Genomic DNA, 24,123 nt, shown 5'->3' with positions numbered 1-24,123 from the left:
CAGGAGCCGAGATACAGGACTTTTAAGTAATAAGTTAACCAGGAAGTGAATGGAGCAGTAAATCTTATCCTTGGTTCTGTGGGAAAAAACTAAAAACTAAGTGGTTGGGTTACATGCGTTTAGGCATTCATTTAGAAAGGTATGGGTTTTATGTAGTTAAGGTTCGGGGGATTAGTAACTTTCATGTGCTTCATTCGGCTCCACACGTTGAGCAAGGCATGCTGATTAATATGGTCTTGCTAACCTACACATTCTAATGAAATGGCTACAGGACAGTCATATGTATGCTCATGCAGGTATGTGATTGGTGTTATTAAGAGGGCACCTCCCAGGTCAGATGTTTGGCAGTATCTGTCCTTTTGTGACGTAGCACAATTTTTGTTGAAGAAAATAAGGTCAGAACTTGTACACAGCATGGGATCACTTGCAGTCATTTCATTAGATTTTCTTGTATAAACATTGGAAAATGTTAAGAACCATTTCTAACAGGACATAATGGCTATATAGTTTAACACAGTATTTTTTTTTTTGAAAATCATATAAGGAACCCAGACAGAACAATACACAAGGTGTTGGCCTGTGTGTGTGTGTGTGTGTGTGTGTGTGTGTGTGTGTGTGTGTGTGTGTGTGTGTGTGTGTGTGTGTGTGTGTGTGTGTGTGTGTGTGTGTGTGTGTGTGTGTGTGTGTTCTCACCTTGTCAGGCGCTGTGGCTGAGGGCGCTCCCCAAACTTCCTGTAAAGACACAAAATTGAGAGAAGAGCTTTTAGAAGGCTGGTTGACAACCACATAAACAAACAAGAGCACAAACATAGTGTTCACAACTTCACACATTGGTGAGCTCAAACATTGCACACGTCCTGTCACCGTGGCCCTGTGCCAAACTGAGGCAAGTGACAAGGCGCTGTGCATCTGTATCTAAATGACACTGAACTCTGTTTCACCCCACTTCACTCCTTTTGCTCCTTCATTTTTTTTGGAGGAAACGGCTCATCTATCTGGATGTGCTGCTCGAAACAAACTGTGTTCGCTTTATAAAGGCTTAGCAGATGCTCTCGTTCACAAAGATTTGAGAGCAGCATTAAAATAAAAGATTGAAGTCATCATTACAAGCAACCAACAGGAAGTACTATGACAGATACTGTGAAAAAAGTCAAGGACATAGCTTAGCAGGGTTTGTGTCCTTCCATTATTCAATAAATGACTTGCTAAATGAAATTAATGCAACTTGACAAGCGACGTTTGTTGCATTTCAGAAATGTACAACATCTAAAAGGCACATCCCTCCTGATGTGGGAGAGTAGTATGTGTTATTCCTAATACCAAATAAACCTTCGATTTAGAATGGCACTTTATTCTGTGTGTTGCAAGACCTGGCCATTCGTGCAGTGCTACAAAACAGAAACATGCTCATAAAGATATACAATTATTTAGACAGTGTTGCACCAGACGCCCCTAAAAAGAAAGTAAAGTCATCAGAGTCTCTGGCAGAGACCAAACTACTAGCATACCGTCGTTGTCGGGCACAAACCTTATATTGCATTATCTTTGTTTTGTCAAAAATGAATGCCGAATACAGTGTTTTGCCAAATTAGCATACATAGCCGCCTGCAACACGACACGTTGTAAGCTTGTAGATCGGCTATTTTCACAAAGTTTTCACCTATTCACCTATAATGACATGCCATGTCAGTGGGTTTTAGAAATATTTAACCAATGAAAATAACTAACAAGAGCTTGTGACTAAATAACTACATTGGATCCATTGGAAGTTTCTGCCCAACAGCGACAACATGATGCATGTATGTATGATGGCTCATCTCGATAAGCATAACAAAGTTTCACTATATGGTGGTAAAAACCCATCACTGCTCTCCTTTATATTCTGTTCTAGCCAAAGCGTTAGTCACACTTAACCCTAATCTTATGACTGTGTCATACTTTCACATGCTAAAATAGGGTCTCGTCCTTCCTTAAAATTCTGATAGCCAAGCTTCTTGGAAATGCTGCAGCGCACTGCCAACACAACACAAGTCACCAAAACCACAATGTGTGTGTCACAGCTAAAAAAGGTTTGTGACATTAAGACTGCGTGAATATACTACTACATGTAGTAAACTTCTGCAACATCTTTGCATGGAGCACATGCTATTGGGTCGGCTGATTCTCTCTGCTGAAGAGGCGTAAAGGGTTACTTACGCAGACACAAGAACTACCAGAAGAGGAAAGGGGAGGGATGGTGGTGAAAGAAACAAAGAAAAGGTTGAAAGTTTACATAATTCCTTGGAATTGGCCATACAGGTGCATATATGGGCCCGAAATAAAAGATAAAACAGTTTTGATTATTTTATTAAAATAGATTCATAATCGATGATATACTCTTTGGAAACATTTAAATCCCCCCCAAAAATACAGAAAATAGCCGATCTATAAGCTCAGTGTTTTGATCAGATTTTTTTTACTGAACTTTTGTGCAATAATGTTGTACAACGAACTACAAAACAGAGCTTCAGTGGTTAATCAGATCAGAAATTAGTCACAATCTTTTCACATCATTTCGCTGACATATTTATATATTTTAAACATGCTTCTCAATTAATAGGAAAAAATGAATCGATCGAATAATTGCCAAGAAAATAATCAACAGTTGCAACCCTACTAAAGTCCAGGCAAAACTCTACGCCGGTATAAGACTAGTAAAATCTCCTGATATGATGCAGGCGTGCAGTCTAGCCATGCAGTCTAGCCAGATGAACCATAAAGAGAGCAAGGGAGAAAGAGGGGAGGGAAGGGGATGGAGAGATCGGGCGGGTAAAGGGAAATAAAGAGAGGGCTGAAATAGAAAAATCAATGGCCTGAGTGCTGCCTCTCTCGGTCTCTCCTCCCTGAAGAATTTCTTTCATCGCATCCATCTGTCAGAGAGGGCTACAGTAAAACCTGGCTTACAAGCCCTGGTTGGCACAAGTCAGCGTCGGAGGTACAAGCACACGGCACGTGGAGATGACTGGCAAGGGGGGGGGTGTGTGGGGGAGTGAGAGAGTGTTAACCCATTCAATCACGGTTTTCTGAAACACTTATGTTGCTATATCAGTGGTGCTCAAACCTTTTCACGTCAAGGACCACCCAAAATTATAATGCATTTGGCCGCGGACCCCCCATCTCAAAATATTTTGTTCCAGCAGGGACCCCCCCCCCCCCCCCCCCCAGAAGGAAAGATTTGAGTTACAAATGTTCGAGAAAAAAAAATGAAAAAGCTGATCTACAAGCTCATAGCGCGGTACTCGGTGCCGCGCTATGAGCTTGTATATCTGCTATTTTTGAACAGCCAAAGTATAAAATAATGGTTATGGCTAAAATCTAAAATGACACGGATGCGTTCCCGGATTGAATGGGTTAAGGGCCTTGTGAGTGAATGAGTAAAGAGTGTGTATATATACTGTATGTGTGAGTGAGTTGGAGAGAAACCGAGACACAAATTACATTTCCTATGTTGCAAGATGTGGTAATTCTGGGTCACGGAGAGGGCTGGTAATACAGCAGCCAAACGCTGTACCAAACACACACTGTGGTAAAAAAAATACTGTTAAAACATTAAGATAAACAACGAGAGACAAGGAGAGAGAGAGATACATGAAAGAGAGACAAAGAGAGAGAGACGCAGAATAAAAGGATGAGGAGGAGGAGGGTAGTGGAGGAAATAGAATGTGGCAAAGAGAGTGAGAGAGGCAGAGGATGAGAGTGAAAGAGAGAGAAAGAAAGAGGAGAGGGAGAAAAAGGCAGAGCCACCAGGAGGGGGGGAATAGAGGTGGAATAATTAAAGGGGAGTCCGATCAATAAGGTTCCCACACTGAAGCGCTGATGCTTCAACGGGCTAATGGATTCCAGACGGCTCTCTCTCTCTCTCTCCCTCCCTCCTGTTTACCCTCTCCCTCTTGCACTGCAAACAGTGAAAGATGGAGGGATGGTTAGAGGGGTGTGTGATACTGTAGCGAGACTGCACACAGGGCCAAGGCGACAGACGAGGCAACGAGAGGCAGAGAAGGGATGGAGGGACGGGGGTGTAGGTAGATGGATGACAGGGAGAAAGGGTGGAAGAGGAGACTACTACAGGGAGAGAGGATAATGGCACCAGCAAACAGAACAGACACAAATGCACTTCCATGAACTCTGCATTCAGTATGTTGTTACTGGACACTTTTCCACACAAGTGCACCGCACACACGGGAGATTTTCCAGTAGCAGGCCAAATAATTGGATTTGGAAGTGTGTCTTCACTTAGCCACAATCAATACACATGAAATAGACTACAGAAGAGATAGTTAATCTAAACCTACCGGTATCTGGAATGGAGGTCAATAGTATAACTAATGAATACAAACTAGTAAATGGATTGCAGACTAGTAAAAGAACAAACAAGGACTAGTGGAATAAAAATATGATCTCAGTCAAAAAAAATATTATGTAAGAATTTAGTGGAACGAAAAATCTTCAACCTGGAATCCTAGATTTCTCATGTTGATATCCAAATGAGAATCACTAATAACTTCAAGATGGGGGAGTGCCAACTAGTATAATCCAGAGGCTCTATGAGAAACCGTTTTGGCGTGCACGGACAGAAGGCACAGTTATATGGAACAATGGCGGAGATGCAATCAGTTAATGGAAATCGGCAGCCACCCGTTGCAGCTGTGTTTGACAGAGTATTTAATGCTCGTCAACGTGCCAGACGTAGACTGACCAGCACAGAGGTATCTATCTACTAGTGATCCATCAGACATGCACCGATTGCCTTCAGAGAGATATCGTGTTGAATTTCCAATTCAGTGCGCTAGGGATTTATTTGTTAGCTTTTGGTTTTCTCTTTTCTCTTCCTCCGTCATACTTCTTTCTCATTAGCGTATCCTCATCTTTACTCTTGCGGGACCATTTCATGTGGATATCGGATTCGCACATTTGATATCAAGGTTTGTTCACTGGAGCAGTCACTTGTTGACAGTAGCGTTAATAGTGTATTTATTAATGAATACACTATTAACGCTAAATCCTATTTTCTTATTGTGCTTGTGGATAAATAAAAAAGGCTAAGGTACGTGATCAAATTATTGGCTGGCATTCTTTGTCGACCTTATTGTCCAACCGTGGGCTTGCCTGGAACAGCCTGCCTACGGCTTGGGCTGATAGGCCGGCCCTCAGTTGGATAATGCCTCAGGTGATAAATAATATTTATATCTAAATGTCATAACGAGATCATTACTTCACATAGAATTGATCTTAGGAATTAGTAACTATAAATCACCACCACAGTCACAGGATAAAGACGCTGTCCCTAAGGCTAACTGTGATCACTGGTGTGATGGATTGGTGGGCTCATTGAGAAGGCCTGTCACAGTATCTACCCTGATGTGGCCACTTTCCTGCCCAAATATCCCTGGCTGTCACCATGCGCCACAAGGAGGTCCTCACAAAACCAGCAGCAATATTGTTAGGACCAAGGCTGGAGCCCCCATGTCCAACAGCACCATGTTGAAAGCACAACCTCAAACACCTGCAGTTGACCCCAACCAATGCTGCTGAACTGAATCCAAACCACTGTTTAGTGGCAAGATGTGCTGCAGCAACAATTCAAGATCACTTTACGATACTGATTGATTTTGATATGAAAGCATTATTACAAAGTATAGCTGTCCCACTTTTATGTCCCACATAACGTGAAGTCAGCCTACCATTGGGGGGGGGGGGCGAGACGTAAAAGCCGATATCCCTTGTTATAATATTTGACAATATATGAAGTTATTAAATAACAGTACAATAGAATGAGTTGAGCAAAACCACAATGAAGTCAGTGTGGCCATCGCATAAAAGGGGGCTATACACGAAGAAAAATAATTAAGGTGTTCAGCAGTTCTGTGAAAAAACACCTACCACATTTCTCATCACCTCCAAGAGCAGACCGACTGACTGACACACACACACACACAGTGTGAAACTCACCAAGAAAGCTCAAACACACACAGGAAACCACATAATGTATTGTTGCAAACAGGATTGTCAACTGTTGCATTCGCAGATTTTCACCTGGGTCGGATTCCAGATGGACCATTATGTAGGGGCATCATTTATTTTATATCTACCAATATCTACCAATTACATTTTATGAATGAAATTAGTTTTGGAATGGAAGTCTTCAGTTGTATTACAAACTAGACTGGGTTTCAAATAAAACATTGTCAGGCGGCATCACCAAAGCCTAATGAATCAATGCAAAGCCTGGACAAAGACTCCTCTTGTCCATGCCTCTACCTTTGAGGCTGGCCCGCTAGGCCATCTCCCCGTTCTCCGATGCTCCCCCAAGATGGCACCGTGGGACTTGAAAGTAGCATCTGGCAGTCTGGGAAAGACCATCACTCCCAGGGCTTAAGCCGTGAGATACAGGTTTGCCGCTGAAATTAGTTCTGGTATTTCTTATTGGTTCAAATGATCCGTTTAGCCCATAGCATTGGCCGGAGGTCCCCGTTTATATTATTTTGAATTTGGATAGAAGATTTATCTCAATGTTCAATCAGTATTCTGATTCTAGGTAGGTCAGGTTTCCTCATTTGGCCATGGGCCAAAGGAGGAAAGGGAAGCTCTGTCAGAACACAGGTTTCGTCCGAGTTGCTCCCACGTCCGTTATCCCTTTTTCTCTTCCCTCCTTCCTTCCTTCCTTCCTTCCTTCCTCCCGCTCTCCCTCCTCACCTCCTGAACACTATCACTGATCCCATTTGATACACAATGGGGGCAGAGACACAGCAGCAGGGCAAACAACAGCGGTGGTGTGCACTGCAGTCAGGGCCAGGGTGCAGCCTGCATCAAGCTTCACTGTGTGGAGGAGGAGGCATTGATAATCTGAAGCGTCCGGCCGCTGAGAGGTGTGGTGTCAGCAGGAAAGAAAACGACAAAGGGCTGCGCGTGGGACGGCAACACAGTGGCCCTCATTTATCAAATTCCGTAAAACATTAGAGTGAGAGAGAGAGAGAGAGAGAGAGAGACAGAGAGAGGCTTCTCTCTCTCTCCCCCCCCTCTCCCTCTAAAGAGAGAGGGAGGCCTCGATAGTGCCCCTGAACTGATTTGTTTCTTGGGTGTTTTTTCAGGAGCTGACAGGGGAGAAATCTTTAGGGCAAAGTGTGAAGGTAACTGTAAATGCTAACAGCCTTCCCTACTTTAAATCCTTTTTCAACTTATTATAGCGTACAGGTAGCTGGTAAAGACTGCTATGCATTACTGCTTGTCACACCTCCTCCATGGTCGCCAGGCAGGAACCACCGATCCTCATGGCCTTGATAGGCCATTAAAACGCCAAGCCCGTTGATTGGTACCTTCCCGTTGGCACGGTTATTAAGGAGGCCCGCGTGTGCCAAGGTCGATGAACTGGCATTAAACTGGCACAGATTCCAATCAGACCATTAACGACCAGGATGTCCTGAGTCCTGTGCTTTCCAGAGGGAAGTGAGAGTGATGTCACCACCAGAGCTGCTCTTCTGCCAAACACTTCAAATATAAGTTGGGGGGGGGGGGGGACGACGACGACACGTTTTTAACCTTCATTTCAACAGGAAGGTCAGTTGAGAACACGTTTTGCACAGCTGCAGCTTTTGGGAGTATGAATGAGTTGATGTTTCCCTTGTTAGTAGCTCCCGTCACAGATAGTCCATGAGCCAGAGCCCCAAAATTGAGCAATGATTATCGAAAGAGTGGGCAAAAACCAAACCTATATTAAATTGTTTATAGGGTCAATACGAGTAAATAAATATATGATAACCTTTCCACAGGAGCAGCTTTTTCATGGTTATCACACATTTTGTTATTTTCCCCATACGTACATGACAGGTGAAAAAATTACAAAAATTTAAAAATAGTTATCATAATGAAACTTCCCCAGTTGATTACTTACATGAAGACAATGATTTATTGTATTACAAGTTTTCTGAAATTGTATATTTAAATATGCAAATTAGGCATTTAGTCCATGAGCCAGAGCCCCAAAATTGAGCCAGATATTGAATATTCCCTCGTTAAAAACCTTTGACTCCAACATCTTAACAAAATGAAATAAGAATGTTGACTCTGGCTTTGTCCAATGTTCCAAATGTTGATTCTGGAAAGTTATGCAAATTCAGGCATATTTTCCTAATGCATAATTTGCATATTTAAATATACAATTTCAGAAAATGTGTAATACGATAAATCATTGTCTTCATGTAAGTAATCAACTCAGGAAGTTTCATTATGATAACTCTTTTTTAAATTTTGACATTTTTTCACCGGTCATGTACGTATGGGAAAAATAACAAAATGTGTGATAACCATGAAAAAGCTGCTCCTGTGGAGAGGTTATCATATATTTATTTACTCGTATTGACCCTATGAACAATTTAAAATAGGTATGGTTTTGCCCACTCTTTCGATAATTAAATCTTGTCTGGCTCATGGACTAAGAGTGCTATGTGTTCATGTGCACCGTTGTCAATGCATACAGATAATGACAAATAAAAAGACAGCCTGTTGCTAAATAACATGGACATGAATTAATGTAATTCTTACTGCTGGTATAAAGGTAACAATCTCAAAGCCCTGCTAGAAGTCCCTGGAGAATGTGCTACTCCTTACAACCAATTAGGCATGAGCCAATATTCAATACTGTTGAATGGCACAAAACTCAGCCAACTTGTGTTTTCTTTCAAAGATTTTCATTATCATTTTTTTTTGCTTTGAAAAACGATCCTGATACCGCACCAATATGAAGGACCGCCTTAAAGTCTTTGCATTGGTTCTGTTATTTTTTACATTTGCGAATGGTTTCCAGTTTCCACCCAGTTTTAGCCCATTCAATGATTTAGATGTCACCAGACATCTCAGCAGGCAGAGATATCTGATCGACTAGCATTTACAGACGTATTCCTTCATTTCCGTGTATTTTTTGGACCAAAAAATCGTCTCATTACTCCAATAGCCGAGTGGTTAAGGCGCGCGCCACATAGGCTTTGATGCCTGACAGCGTGTCCTAGGTTTGATTCCTGAGCCCGGCGACGGATTTGCTGCATGTCACTCCCCAACACTCTTCCCGTTTCCTGTCTCCTCTGCCACTGCCGCGAATAAAGGCAGAAAAGCCCCCAAAATATATTTAAAACCTTAAAAAAAAACGTTTGTCTCATTACAAACAATCAATGTATGATGCTTTACCAAGATCCATGATATACTGTATAGCAGGGGTGCCCATTACGTCGATCGCGATCGACCAGTAGACCGCAGAGGCTGCGCAGGTAGACCACCTGCAATGCCCCTTAAAAAAAAAAAAAAAAAATGCCTTAAGGTTATCGCCCCTTACACACCGGGGCGATTTCTTTCATGCGAATAATACATCTTTTTTTAAAACCTTATAAAGTCAATGCAAGCTTCCACACCAGTTTCGCGGAGCGAAAAAAGCGTCTTTTAATTATTCGGAACGAGTCCGAATTTTGCGTAGGCCTATATTCGCATATTCGCCGGTGTGTAACCGCCTTTAATGTTGTTATTTAGCCCCCATAGGTAAATGTTTAAGTATTTTCATTAATGGGATAATAATTTGTTGGTTGGTAAATAAAATGAATGAATTACATTTTTTTTAATAATAAATCGGTAAAATCAGGCAAAAATAATAATTAAATAACCTAATCCTGACCCTAACCCTAAAACCGAAATAAAGTAACCAAAAAACGGAAAAGAAACTAACAAAAACCAACCAAAAACCAGAAAAAAAAATAATAATCCACCCAAAACCGCGCAAATTTCGCCCACCATGCCTACCACCATGCCTACCACTCATGCACGCGCGAGTGGTAGATCACCTTGAGCTGGCAATTTCAATAGTAGAACTCAAGTTAAAAAAGTGTGGGCACCCCTGCTGTATAGTATATACAACTCTTACATCCATCCACTATTAATCAAAGTCTGTCGAAACACAGCACAGACACATAGTATAGCCTGTCTGACACTTCAGTAGCTCCAAGGCTGCAGAGAACAGCAGAGACATATGGGGCAGCTCATTAACACACACACACACACACACACACACACACACAGCCAGGCATACAGTACAAGCACACATGCCACATGGCCATTACTTGGTGACAAGAAATGGACATCAGTTTTAGAGGAACTTGAGGCCTTGACCCGTGAGAAGTGGGTCCTACACCTCTAGAAATCTTAGTTTTTACATGGCCAGCATTGCTTTCATTTTACAGGACAAAGTAATAGCAAATAGCATACAGTACCCTACAATCTAACAGATTAATATTGGCTGTGCTCCATTTTCTTTTGCGTTTTTGCACTTGTGCGGTGCTACCAAAAGTCTAGATAGCTACACCACTTTTAAATTAGGAAACTGCTTAAATGTTGTCACCAAAAAGATGCAACTTTCATTCACTCCATGCTAATCACAAATTAGTTCCCAAATTCCAATTTAACAGCTCATGCCTGTCTCTCTCTGTTGGTCATAAAGCTACACATACATGAATGCACACACTTAACATTCTACCCAACTAAAACTAGATTTGATAGCCCATGTGGTAAAATCTGCTTGTTTCTCTCTTGGCCAGGGCCCCCTTGTAAAGATACATCATCTGAACGGGAGTCACCTTGTTAACCACTTAAGAAGACCCGAATCACCATGACATCACCACAACCCAAAATGTATTTCCGGATCGATAATGCAGACAGCGCATTGGAGCAGTATTATTCATTAACCTAATATCTGGAAGAACAGGGCACAAGTTTATGATATTGTTAACGACTATTAGTCATATATTTTGTTGTTAGGGCTGGCAAGTAGACATAGCTAAATGTTCTGGACACTTTATTTTATATTGTGAAAACGTCCATAGACATTCTATCCGGAAATACCTGTTTGTTTACAAACAGTCAAGCATTCCGATCTGGTCTATGTCATACGACGAATAGAGAAAATAGCCCATATACAAACAACTCTTTGTAGATCTTGTAAATCTTATGTTCGCTAATAGGTTTTTTGAAATGGTTTGAAATGTTCACTTATAACATGCCCCAGAATAGGGATGCAAGGATTAATGACAATAAATAAAGGACATAAATAAAACTTCAATGTCAAACATTGTGACAAATAGAAGTCAAGGCTGGTAAGCTCAGAGTGTGTGTGTGTGTGTGTGTGTGTGTGTGTGTGTGTGTGTGTGTGTGTGTGTGAGAGAGAGACTCCTGTGGATTAATTTCCCTTCCTAGTCACCTAATATTCAGCCTGCCTTTGCCAGACACAAGTACTAATTATTTTCCCTGTAATCCAGAGCAGCAGAGTTTCCAGTGCTGCGATCCAGAGGCATCTCTTACTGCAAACGACAACGTGTAAAATGTTACAGCTATAAGACATTAACATGGCAGATATCAAAATGTAAATAAGTGTGACCAGCGTTCAGAGGTATATATATTGTATGTATAATATCCTCCGCAGATCTGCGACAAAGGCACTGCAATTGCAAAGTAAATTAACTTCTCATTCAAAATAGATGAACCTCTAAAAGAAAGAAAAGGATTCACAGCATCTGTTGTGGCCACAAAAACATACACAGCCGAGTAATGTTAGACAGGAGTTGTGTGTGGGAGAGCCTCGGCGTGGTTCTCTGACAGGTACCATGACGTATGAGGTATTAGTGACGGATAGGGGGGACAGCTGCTATGAATAGAGCATCGCCCACCGGTCCTCATGCACAAAAACACACACACACACACACATATGTCCACAGACATGCACACACACACACCACAGGGGGCTGATTGAGAGAGTGTGAAGCCGGACTGTCACTCACACTGGGATGTGTTTGACAGCTGTGACTGACAGTCAAAACAGTTGGAAGGATAAAACACACATCATCAGCTGAGGGTTCCTGGGAGACCAAAATACACACCCTGACATGTCCTCAGCACTATGTGCCCCCAACACACACACACACACACACACACACACACACACACACACACACACACACACACACACAAGAGAAAGATAGCAAAGACAGTATCCGATACCGCACTTTTACTTCTTTTACCACGTAATGGAAGCCAACAAGTAACTGTGGAGTAAAAATCACATTTCAACCATTTTGACTGACGCTCTCTTATATCCAGGTGCAGTGTCTAGCTTAAGGACATGACAGGACACTTTGGCTGTCATGGTGATTAAACCTGTCATGTTTTGGTTGCAGGATAGGACAGGTTCTCTAACCACCCTCTTGGCTAGACTGTTGTTGCTGCTCTTAACAAAAAAAAGACAACCTCATTAGCCAGAACCTGCGGCTAGCAAACTCAACTGGCATAATAAATCAAATATTAAAACAACGCAAAATAAAAAATAAAGGTCGCTCCATGGAGCCCAGGTCTTCCCCAGACTGGAAGGCCTACCCAGGGCTAATTGATTGAATGTTACTTGTGTTTTCATGATATATGGTGGGGGTTGTTTTAACACCTGTGCCACAAATTTGTGAAGCCACTTACAGGCAAACGGCATGGAATATCATAACCCTGTTTGACAGCCATTGTCTGTCACATGACTAAAACGATCATTTGTACCCAATTCGGTGGGGGAAAAACATATTTCTGCAACAAACAGTGACATGTGTAACATATTTGTGGCTTCTCCTAGGGGTGTGAGTGAAATCGCATTTGGCTCTGCGTTGTCCCTCAATGTGGGACCCAAATTGGTAGAGTGAATGCTGCATTCATGATTTCCAGGAATGGAATATCATCATCACATGACTCCAGAGATAATGTGTAATGATTTATGTGAGTTTTGAACAAAGTATGTAGAGTTTTATTTAAAAAGTTTATTTTGAAGAAAATGCTAAATGGCAGAAAATGCAGTAAGGTGAATTCAAGGCTTATGGCATGTGTAATTGATAGGAAAAAAGGAACATTTTGGGTGAACTACTCCTTTAAGCCGAACAAAAACGGTGCACCGATTCTATCAATGCAGAACTTGGCACTTTGTAACATAACTGGACTGGAATTAATACGTTTTTCATCCATGACAAAATCCTGTTAGAACAGTTATCTTTCGTTGCTGTCGGGTGAAAACCTTGTACGTCCAAAACCATTCCTTTTTAATAATCATTTTAAAAACATTTTAAAATAGCGAAAATAGCAGATCTACAAGGTCACAGCGAGCCGCATCGTGGCACGTTGTGAGCTTGTAGATCTGCTATATTCACTACTTTTGTGCGACATTCTTATATGATGAAGTAGGGCATTCATTTATGAAATATGGAGATACAAGTTTAATGCCCGACAGCAACAATGTCTATTAACAGTGTGAGCTCGTAGATTTTCTTATTTTGAAAAATTAAAATGTTGACTTTATTTAAAAATGCTCAAAATGGGGATAAAGTTGGGGTAAAAAGTGGTTAAAAATAAATAATTGTAAAAATGCAACGCCCTTTATGGAGGAGGGTCTTCCTTCTATCCCACTTTACATATTCAGTTGCCTATGTGCACAGCACGCATGCTCACAGACAGACACACAGACACAGACACACCCCCCTGCCTACACCATCTAACCTCTTGACCCTAGCCCTCCCTGGAGTAACAATACACAACCCACATAGGAGTTCAGACGCCATCATTCACATGCTCAAGGTCAAGGGTCGGGTTGTGACCCCTGCAGTCAACGGCAGGCAATGCGTGTGCGGGGCCTGAATGCAATCACATTAACATACAAAGATGTGATTGACTTTAGGGCTTTCAAAATTGGCCAAAAATTACATGAAAATTCCTTCTTAAAAAACACATAGGTTCTCAAATATCTATTTTTGCACATTATGGGGAAACCAATACCAGATATAAATACTTATATAGGTATATTAATTCATACAGAAACATTAACATTAAAAATAAATTTGGCGCATGTGGGAAAACATCATTTATGCCTCAAGACCGCAGACCTCTCTGAGGAATGATTCGTACTTTGTTATTCGATAGCCTCATATTTACTAATGTTAGTTAGATACTGCTTTAAATAAAAGCCTGATCTATTAATTGAAAATGTACAGTACAACGGACATTCAACGCTCAAGGCGAGGTCAGCTGTACTGTGATAAACATGGAAGATGGAACAATAATAATTTTCCTTGACATTAAATGATAGTCAAACGATGTTACTGACCAAAATCCAAACTCGACTTTTTAGATAGTGTGTACAAACAAGTAAGACGCGCGAACGCTGGAAGCGAACGCAGCTCGAAAATATTGTGTATTTACGGACTTGTAATCTGTGTTATTTGACTGTGATGGGGAGAGAACATTGTGTGTGTGTGTGTGTGTGTGTGTGGTGTTGCATTTAAATCAGAGCATTGTCTAAATTCCTGCACTCTGGCGCCCTCTACATAGGTAGTGCATGCACACAGACAGACACACACACACAGACAGACAGACAGACAGACAGACAGACAGACCCACAACCTGAGCAGGGTTACATAGTAAGCTCCACTTGGTCGGAGGCGCGGCTTCGCCGCGCCTCCTTCCGCGTTCGCAATCACACTCTGTATGCAGCCAAGTGGGGTTGAGAAATCTCTGCCATCATTACAGGTCAACATCAACACAAGGATCGCTCATTTCAGTTTAACACCTATATTTTGAATCAAGTAAGTGATGTCTTGTGTGACTCCTGTCCAGCATTTAGTGCAGAGGCCCTAACCTGCCACAGCTTTATGGTGTAGAAGAACAAAACTGTGTTCTCGCGAGGCCAGTTGCTATACAAGGTAACAACAAACCAGGGCCACACGAGAACTGGCAAGGCAGCCAGTCGCAGTGCCTTTTTTCCCCTCCAGAGTCGAACTCACATTTTTACTACTGAATGTCTGTTCGATTATATTCAAAGAAAATCAGATCTACAGTATGAGCTCACAACTAGTCGCAGCGTAATGCATTTTGGAAAATGTTTAAAATTTCGGAGAAATGTTATACATTTAACATTACATTTAATAACATGCCTAAAATAAAGCACTGATGCTAGCCTTGTTCGCTAATTTTATTTACCTCTCTTCTTTTCTATTAAGTGAGGCAAACTTAAGTTTGACTGGTAGTCCGAGTATCTGCTACTTTAACACATGATAATAATAATTATTATTATTATAATAATGCACGCAGTCCACATGATCAGGTGACCAGACAGGATAGACGGATGCATATAAAAGGCAGATGTTATAAGCTCAAACAGTAATGAAAACGGGGTGTTCTGGGAGGACAGTAAATAAACAAGCAGTAGTAAGTAACAAAAGGCGGTGAACCAATACATTTCAGAGCCAGACATTCAAATGATGTAGTTTGTTGTACAGACACAATCATAACATTAGGCCAAGACTATATGTTGGGCGATGAAGCACTCCCGAGACCACCACCCCGGCCCGCCCAGATTTACGTGGCTTGTCAATGGCCATTATGGCATTTAGGCCATTTCAGTTGATACGTTTATTTCACAAAGACGCTACAAACGCAGCGAGGAAGTTTAACAACATGTAAAAAAAAAACTAAAGGTTTTACGAAAATGTAGATTGAAATAGGTTACATTTAAAAAGGTTTTCTGAATAGTCTTCTGAATTTGTGAACAGAAATGAGATGGTCCAATGCCGCCCAATGAAGCCGAGGTTCAGTTTAACATTCAGGTGCCAAAGAAAGGTGAATAATTTGTGGAGCACAGACAGCCACCATCTAATTAAATCCTGCATTTCTCAGAACTGTAGCGTTTACGCAGCAGGTCAAAGCTGCACTCTGGTGGGGAGATGGGTGGGTTATGTGTGAATGCCACACATGGACACGTATTGCAGGGTGTGTGTTTCCATAGGCCTCACTCTATGTGCATCTTTGCGTGTGTGTGCGTTGGGCAACAGCAGGGTAAGGGTGGGGGGTGGTTGGGGGGGTTAAGGGATTAGATGCATAAAAGGTGTCTGCTTTCTTTGCCTAAGGGCTGATAGTAGATATCACAACTTTGAGTGAACGTACACCTCAGTTAGTACAAGCGCCACACTACCATCACAGCACCCACCGGCCTCCAGACACAGGCCAGCTCAGTGACACCGAATATGCAAAGACAGCTCAGACTGTGGCTGAAATAGGTGGGGCTGGAGCTTATCCAAGTTTTATAAAAACACCAAAAGAACAATTCTTTACTGTAGCGTTTCACTCATCGACTCACTCAATCATATCATAAATTATACACACGCCAGTGCTGGTTAGAATGTCGTCAAATGAATCTGTCGAAAGCTAAAACAATGAGCTAAGCTAGGTTTCTAGCCTGCCATAAATATAACCTTGAACCCAAACCATAAATCATAGAGATGCCCAAATCTTTTGTCAGACTGAAATATAACCTGGGCTACGGGCCAAAAGAAATTATTTTGATATGTCCCAGGAGAAAGCATTGGCTCCTTGTGTCTTGTCAAGGGTGTTCATTACTAAGCCTTGTAATGATGCCGTTATCTCAAAATAATACAGATAAGCCCATTTCAATTGTACCCAAAAACTGCCAAACAGTTACACTGTACCATTCTCTCTGGAACATGTTATCGAATTTTTTTGAGGATGCCTCAAATAATGCCTGTGGGCTGTACTTTGGGTGGCCCCCTGTCATAAATCAGCACTTAATGGAGGATAAAGACAATCTCTAGTGAGGTCATTATGCACTGGTAAATATATCACAACTCAAGACATGTATTCCTAACTGCCATGGGAGGAAAGATTGATGGATGGGAATAATTTGTCTAAGATTGTGTAACTCTGCGTGCGTGCGTGCGTGCGTGCGTGCGTTTGCTTAGGTAGGTGATAATTATACCGCCTTATGTGCATTAGGAGAAACAAAATGATGAGGTCAGATTCACACCGAGGTGAGAGACATTTCTCAAAGTTGAGCACTAGCTACAATACCTGTGGCGGCCTATTGAGAAATACCTGCATCCTTATGTCACCAGCCCCCCCACGCACACACACACAAAACCCTCTAGCAACTTTTTTCACACTATGCATTATGAATTAATGTTGCCTGTTGCTTAAATACACACACACACAAATGCCTTAAATAGCCTTGTGCCTGTGTGTGTGGGCGTGTGGCCGGCACGTGAGCATTCACTCAAATCACTCAAGCACATATTTAATCATCCATATATATTCTTTTAAACCTTCCCGCGTGTAGGCAAGTCTCGACACTAAACTAATTTCCCCGAGCAGCTTTGAACAAATGTGAGAGACAGAAATGGAACGAGACAGAGAGAACCAGACAGTGACATACAGAACAAGACAGAGAGGAGATGCAAAGAGAGAGGAAGCGAGTAGGAGGCAGACACTACAGACAGATAGCAAGAGGTGGCTCGCGTCAGGGGCGGCCGTCAGCTCTCTCCTCTCCCCTTGCACGGTGTGCTTGGCTTGGCATCAGCACCTGGCATGTGCCACCCCTGCATGCCAACAATCACAGCAGCATGCAAGGAGCGCCGGGGGGGGGCAGACGCAACACAAATATTCCCACAATCCTTCCTGTTGTTAGCGAATGTCCCTGAGGAAACCGCAAGCACCCGCTAAAAGGGGAGCGGCTCTAGAGAGGAGAGCGGTGGAGAAATGGATGGGGGTGTGCGACGACGTGCGGGGGATAAGCTAGGGAGAGACAGAGAGAGAGATGGAGAGGAACAGAACAGCGAGGAAGGGGTCAGGTATAGGCACAGATTTGAGAAGGATAGAAAGACGGATGATGTCAGAAATGAACATAAAAATGCTGAAACCAATCTGACCGACCGATCTAGTTGGGAGTGAATGAATTGATGAATAAGTAAAACCACCAGGATTCATGAAAGACAAAAGAATAAATGACCAAAAACATATGTCTGACTGTATGTGCGTGTAATCTGTGTATATACACACACACACACACACGTATATTATATTTTATATACAGGTATATATATATATAAATACACACACACCCTGTGGTTGGCTAAATGCATGCGAACTGGTTTCTCCTGTTAACAACCCATTGATACCTGGAACGCATCTGTGTCACTTTAGATGTCTTTGGCTATTCAAAAATAGCAGATATACAAGCTCATAGCGCGGCACCGAGTGCCGCTTTTGAAAAATCGTGAAAATATTATTTTTTTTTTTTTTTCCGAAAAACTGTTAGGATTTCGAAAATCTTTAGAAAAGGGGCCTCAGGTCTTAATGGGTTAACTGACTGTTGAAGGGCTGTGTGACACGTTGAGCTGACTGGCTGCAGATGGCAAAGGTCTGGTAGCTGCCCTGAGACGCCCTGTGTGTGTGTGTGTGTGTGTGTGTGTGTGTGTGTGTGTGTGTGTGTGTGTGTGTGTGTGTGTGTGTGTGTGTGTGTGTGTGTGTGTGTGTGTGTGTGTGTGTGTGTGTGTGTGTGTGTGTGTGTGTGTAGTTGAACCGAGTTGGGAGAGTCATTTAAGGCTGGGTTTGCAAGTACCGTAAATGCATGTGCACAGCACACACATGTGTACAATGTTGCATGGATGCGTGCGTGTGCACGCACACACACACACACACACACACACACACACACACACACACACACACACAGCCTGCCTTTGACATGGGAGAGCATAATGACAGAGGGAGAAAAGCCATAGAAAAGCCTCACTTCATTGCCTCTCTCTCTCTACTGGGCTCTCCTGCATCACCACACGTACTCTGCATGCACAGTAAAAAGACAGCAACTATAGTACACAGCAGCATGTAAAGCATGTGTGTACTAACACACACACACACACACACACACACAATGTAGTACAAAGTACAATCCAGCACATGAACATAAAATATTATGTACGGATAATAGTATATTAATATACAGACAGTAATTCACTGTCCCAAAACCGCATTAATTGCTGAAGACAAAACACTTTGCAATGTGAATGCAAAAATTCAAGTATGCATACGCAATGTCCGCAATGCAGGAGCAGGGATTTGTCCAAATCAAGACAAGAACATGCACACACAGCCATTTGGAAAGTTCTAAAATATGGTACATAGGTGAATAAACCAGTTACAATTTAAAAAAGGTCATTTTGGATATTTCCTGATTGTATGATGTCCTGTTTCTTTTATTCAGAGTAGAAACTGTCCAACAGCCCTCAGAGATAATCATAAAACTGAGTACGAGGATGGTTTATCATGTGCTTGCCCTGTGGCCTTTTAAAAACCCAAACTGAGCTGCATGCATTTCAAACAACATCTAATACAGTTACTCTGTGCCATTCCTTGGTTAGGCTGCTCTGAAAAGCTAATTGTCTGACAAAAAAAAATTGCGAATGGTGGGATTTGTCACTTTTAGGTGTAGCAGCTACTTGCTTGCACACGCCTACCTCAATGCTTGCTCCATCTTTTGTGGGTTTCCCTTTGCCACAGCTTAATCCTCTCTGTGTGTGTGTGTGTGTGTGTGTGTGTGTGTGTGTGTGTGTGTGTGTGTGTGTGTGTGTGTGTGTGTGTGTGTGTGTGTGTGTGTGTGTGTGTGTGTGTGTGTGTGTGTGTTGTTCACCACTAGCTCCATTCAGACAACTTCAGTCCTTCATGAAACAAAGATTGGCACTGCTGGTCAGCCTCAATGGAACTATTAAGTGCTCAAATTGATAGAATTACTGTCATTTTAAACCTAATCTACAATTCTGTGTGGAGATTGCATCTCTTCAACCCCAAACAAAACATAGTCTGTCTGACAGAATTGCTCAAACTACCAGAGTTTTCTTTTTGCCTGGACGTCTTTTTTTTCAGTGAAATTACAACCAGCCAACAACCAAATGCTGGTCAATTACACCTGTAGCCCCTAAGCCTTTCTACCGGTGCCATTTAGAATGGTCTCAGATTTAGCTGGTGAATGTACCTTGAGAAACGACCTGTTGGCGTATTAGATAGATCCTTTAAGTGAATTTTGGAGCCTTCTCCGTTTTCTTCTCAGCCAGGTGCAACGCTGAAAAGAATGGACGACGAAAACACATCCGATTTGGTGTGCAATGTAGGTTTGGGTATTATGGTAAAACTTCTTTTTTTTTTATTACTAGCAACCGACGGTGTCAGTTAGGGCTGCCACAGGCGCACTGTTGCGCCGATCTGCACCAAACTGGCCACGAACACTGTCCAGGGGTCTGCCACCAGAATAGCCACACCAGGAGCCCCATGTGGCGGGGCCCCTGGGTGCCACAGGCGCACAGTTGCTCCGATCCGCACCAAACTTGGCACAAACACTGTTCAGGGGTCTGCCATCAGAAAAGCCACAAGTCACACCAAGGGCTCAGGTTGCACCTAACTTGCCACAAACACTGTTGTGTTCAGGTATCTGACATGAAAATAGTCGCACCCAAAAATCTAAATTGCACAACAGCAGTGTTTAACACCTCAAATGGCCATGACTCTGTGACCATTGCTCTGATCAGCGCAATATAGGGCTGGACTTGAAGGCTGCGTAGCGGCCTGAAAATCTAGTGTATTAATATAAGCAGTGGTTAAGGACAAAGCAAAGCAGGCCACCCTATGTATAAATAGGCTATAGCGTGAAATACCCACCATTCGGATTGTCGAGTTGTTGGCAATTCCCTGCCAAAATGTTTGGATTCAATATTTGGTTTGGTTGAAGAAATTACCCCCGCAGGATGACAATTTCAGAGCCTGTTTGTTTAAAAGTTTGGTACATTATTTTTGTGCGAAAATATCAGACTGTGTGCATACTTAGGCCTGAAGACGCATTCCGTTTCAAGTCCTGACGACGTATACAAAAACAGCCTATGGACTTTGCTCAGCAGACTGGAAGTGGTCAGGTGTACAATGTCACCGGAATACTACATATGGACATAGGCTAATCCTGCCTCAATGTTCGCAACAGGTTGGTTGTGACAGGCCATAGGCTTAGGGTGTCAGGAAGAGAGTGGGGGACCTGGTGGTTGCCCTGAACTCTGAATGACCCCCTCACCTCCCTCTTTCCTCCTCAGTACTTTCCTGTGCCAAGCCGATACACTGATAACATTTAACAGAGAGAGGGGGGGGGGAACAGAGGACAGGAAGTGAATGTTGACTGCATCAACCTTCACCTGAACCCATTGTGGGTGACAGTGAACATCAGTGAAGATCCACGCACATTTAATAAGGTATAATAAGACCCTTCGTATTTTCTATTTCAGTCTGTTGTTTTTTCACATTGTGTTGAAGGGGAACAGCTCCTGTAATGGTCCTTGAACTCAACCAAAACACAGCACCTACTCATTCCTCATTCAAGCCAAGCGCCACTAGCCAGCCACGCGGAAATGTAACTTGTTAGTGTGCTATGCAACTGATAATCCGTGTTTCTATTGAGGACCATTTGCTATGCCAACAAACAGGTTTTCAGGACTGAAAAGGTCGAAAACGGTCTCAAATAACATGACGAGTGCCCAACTAAGAACACTAAACAGAAAAACGACAGTATGTCCCATATGGTCTGGATGATATATTGTTTGGAACCGGCCATTAAGTATGGAGAGAGTCTCACTTTGGCCTTTAGTTCTGCCCAGCAAACCACTGCACCGCCACAGACTGGACCCAAGGACTGATTGGACGGGAGAAAACACAGAATTCCTTGGCAGGGAAAAGACTGGAGGGAGAGAGAGAGAGAGAGAAAGAGAGAACGAGAAAGAGAAAGGAAGAGAGCAAGTCAGACATTCTGAGAAACCTCAGCGACCTTTAGCCCACATGTTGCGAGATCCTCAGCAAACCAACTGCAGTGGGCTGTGGCGCGCGTGTGTGTGGGGGGGGTGATGAGTTTGTCACCTTCTGCCTACTGTCTGGTTTCAATGTTGTCATGACAGGAGAGGGAGGGGGAGACGGGGAAAAGAAGTAGTTTCATTGCTGCTACGCATTCCTCTTTTTCACAACCCACTGTCTTGTTTCTGCACGAGTCTGTAGCAGAGAGACAAGTGTCATTAATAATAATAACAAGAAATCAACGGGGTGTCAAGAGATCTCAACCACACAGACGCACTGAAATCCGCAATGAGCCGAGTAACAATTGAATTGAACTCAAACGTTTTGCTTTAGCGCAGCTTAAAACTCATACTACAATCCATAGTAAGTTATATATGATCCCGTTGACAACACTACATTTTTACACTCTCCAGATTTAAAATAACAAGAGGATTTTGTTTTGCAATATGAAAACAAACAGCAGCGAACATAACTTGCAGCCACAAGTGTGAAGTTGAACTGATCAACCACAACACTAACAACCTCCTCCACCGCCGCCACCACCACCCCCCGCCTTCAAGAAAGCATTGTCTCCCCAACCACAATCAATGGAGTGTTCCTCAAAACTGGCCCACACGTGCTCGCTACTTCATTGTGATTCTAGGCACGGGCCAACCCCTCCTGATGTCGACGTCTGCAGGAATGCCACAAGGCGGATTCTTCTCCAGAATGAGGGAAGAAATATCACCCTGGTAGCCGTTAGCAAAACAGGAGACAATGCAAAGAAACACTGCAGATAACAGCGCAATTTCCCTGCTGTCCCTCACCCCTCCCAACCATTCCTGAGGTTCTTGCCATCTCCCACCAAAGCCTGTCTTGTCTTTTTTTCTTTCCCTCTATCCCTTCATCCTTTCTATGCATTCCTCCCTACATCCCTCTTGCCTGGGTGATGCAGAATGCTCGTCTTTTTTGGGATGCCATCACTCGCATGGGCAAAAGCCATCGCTAGAGGTGCCCCTTGAGGCTTTTTGGAACCTTGTTATTAGCCCCATGCCCCCATCCAGGCTGCCCGCATGAAATACAACACCGCAACTTGAACTTCACATAGTAGATTCTATTCTATATCAAACAAGGGAACCAGGAGACCTGGTACTGCAAGACCCCTAGTGGTTGAAATCTGAATGGCCGGACTTCGCATGACATGTGTGCAGAGGAAAAGTGGGACAGGACAGGAAAAGAGGGACAGACCGACCGACCGACAAAGCCTCATGTAGGCCGACCCCTTGGGTCTGGCAAATATAAAGGGAGGATCGGCCGACCCGGCCGGCCGGCGGACCACGTCATCACGCTCATCTCACTATGACTCAGCCATAACCATATAAGGTTATGGCTGAGTAACCAATGCATCTACGCCAAATGGAGTGTGTTGTCTAACCTCAATGTACCTCAATGTGTCGTCAATCTCGTCATGGCATCAGGCGCAAACAAAGTCAGTCAGCTCCATGTATGGGCATGGGACAAGGACTGACAGACACAGAGATCTCCATATATGGGCTTATCGGTTGGATCGGCGGTGCAACAACATAGGTGTGAGGGCCGCGTAGTGGGCGAACCTCTAGTTCTATAAAGTTCAAGTTCAAGAGTGTCTGTCTGGACAGATTATGCAGATATATGGACATGCCTGATGTCAAAGTACGCTAAATCTGTGTTATTAAGCAACGGCTGACACCAGCCCAAATAGCCATTGTTAGGCAACCGTTTCTGTTGTGTATGAGCTCGATCAACAACAGAGAAGGAAAGTGAGGGAGAGGTTATCCTTACTTATATTACATTTGTGGGTTGCCTTGAACGCAATGTGTAAACAGATGCATAAATATGACATTTGTGACGTAACATGCCCATATATGGGTTGGACATCACAAACGTAAGGTTTACGGTTGCAAAAATGTCACAAACATGACATCAGTGACATAACATGCCCTTGTGTGGGTGGGACATCACAAACATAATGTTAACAGGTGCAAAGACGTCAAAAACTTGACATTTCTGTCCAAATCCAGACGTCACGTTTGTGATCCTGGATTTTCAGGAGACCTTAAAGTCCTCTATATAAAGAAGGATTATGCCCATATATGGAAATCCCAGACATCAGCACAAACTGGCGTTTCTTTTGTGTGCAATGTCATCTCAGAGTTCTATCAGCGAGAGAGAAGGCGATTTCACCCACACAAAAACATTGCTACCGTGGGGTACTGAATCTGAACAAGCTAATCGGCGTGCCGCAAGTGTGTGTATAAAAAGTGCGCCAGACAAGGTTTGCTTTGGGACAGTAAAAATCTAAGTCATCTAAGGATAAAGACAAAACAATAAAACATTGCAAAACCA

The 24,123-nt window shown here is 42.9% G+C and overlaps 1 protein-coding gene across 3 annotated transcripts in view; it reads right to left on the bottom strand.

The window, feature by feature from the left end:
• Nucleotides 1–24,123, bottom strand: part of rbpjb (recombination signal binding protein for immunoglobulin kappa J region b) — a 67,486-nt gene that overhangs the window by 29,712 nt on the left and 13,651 nt on the right. For all 3 annotated transcript variants that reach the window (XM_080452158.1, XM_080452160.1, XM_080452159.1), the window contains exon 2: nt 694–732. In XM_080452158.1, the coding sequence (XP_080308284.1) occupies nt 694–732 (39 nt within the window). The remainder of the gene's footprint in view (nt 1–693; nt 733–24,123) is intronic.

Source organism: Gymnoscopelus braueri (genome assembly GCF_963280865.1).
Source record: "Gymnoscopelus braueri genome assembly, chromosome: 15".
Lineage (NCBI taxonomy): Eukaryota > Metazoa > Chordata > Actinopteri > Myctophiformes > Myctophidae > Gymnoscopelus > Gymnoscopelus braueri.
This window is presented reverse-complemented; position numbering and strand designations above follow the sequence as displayed.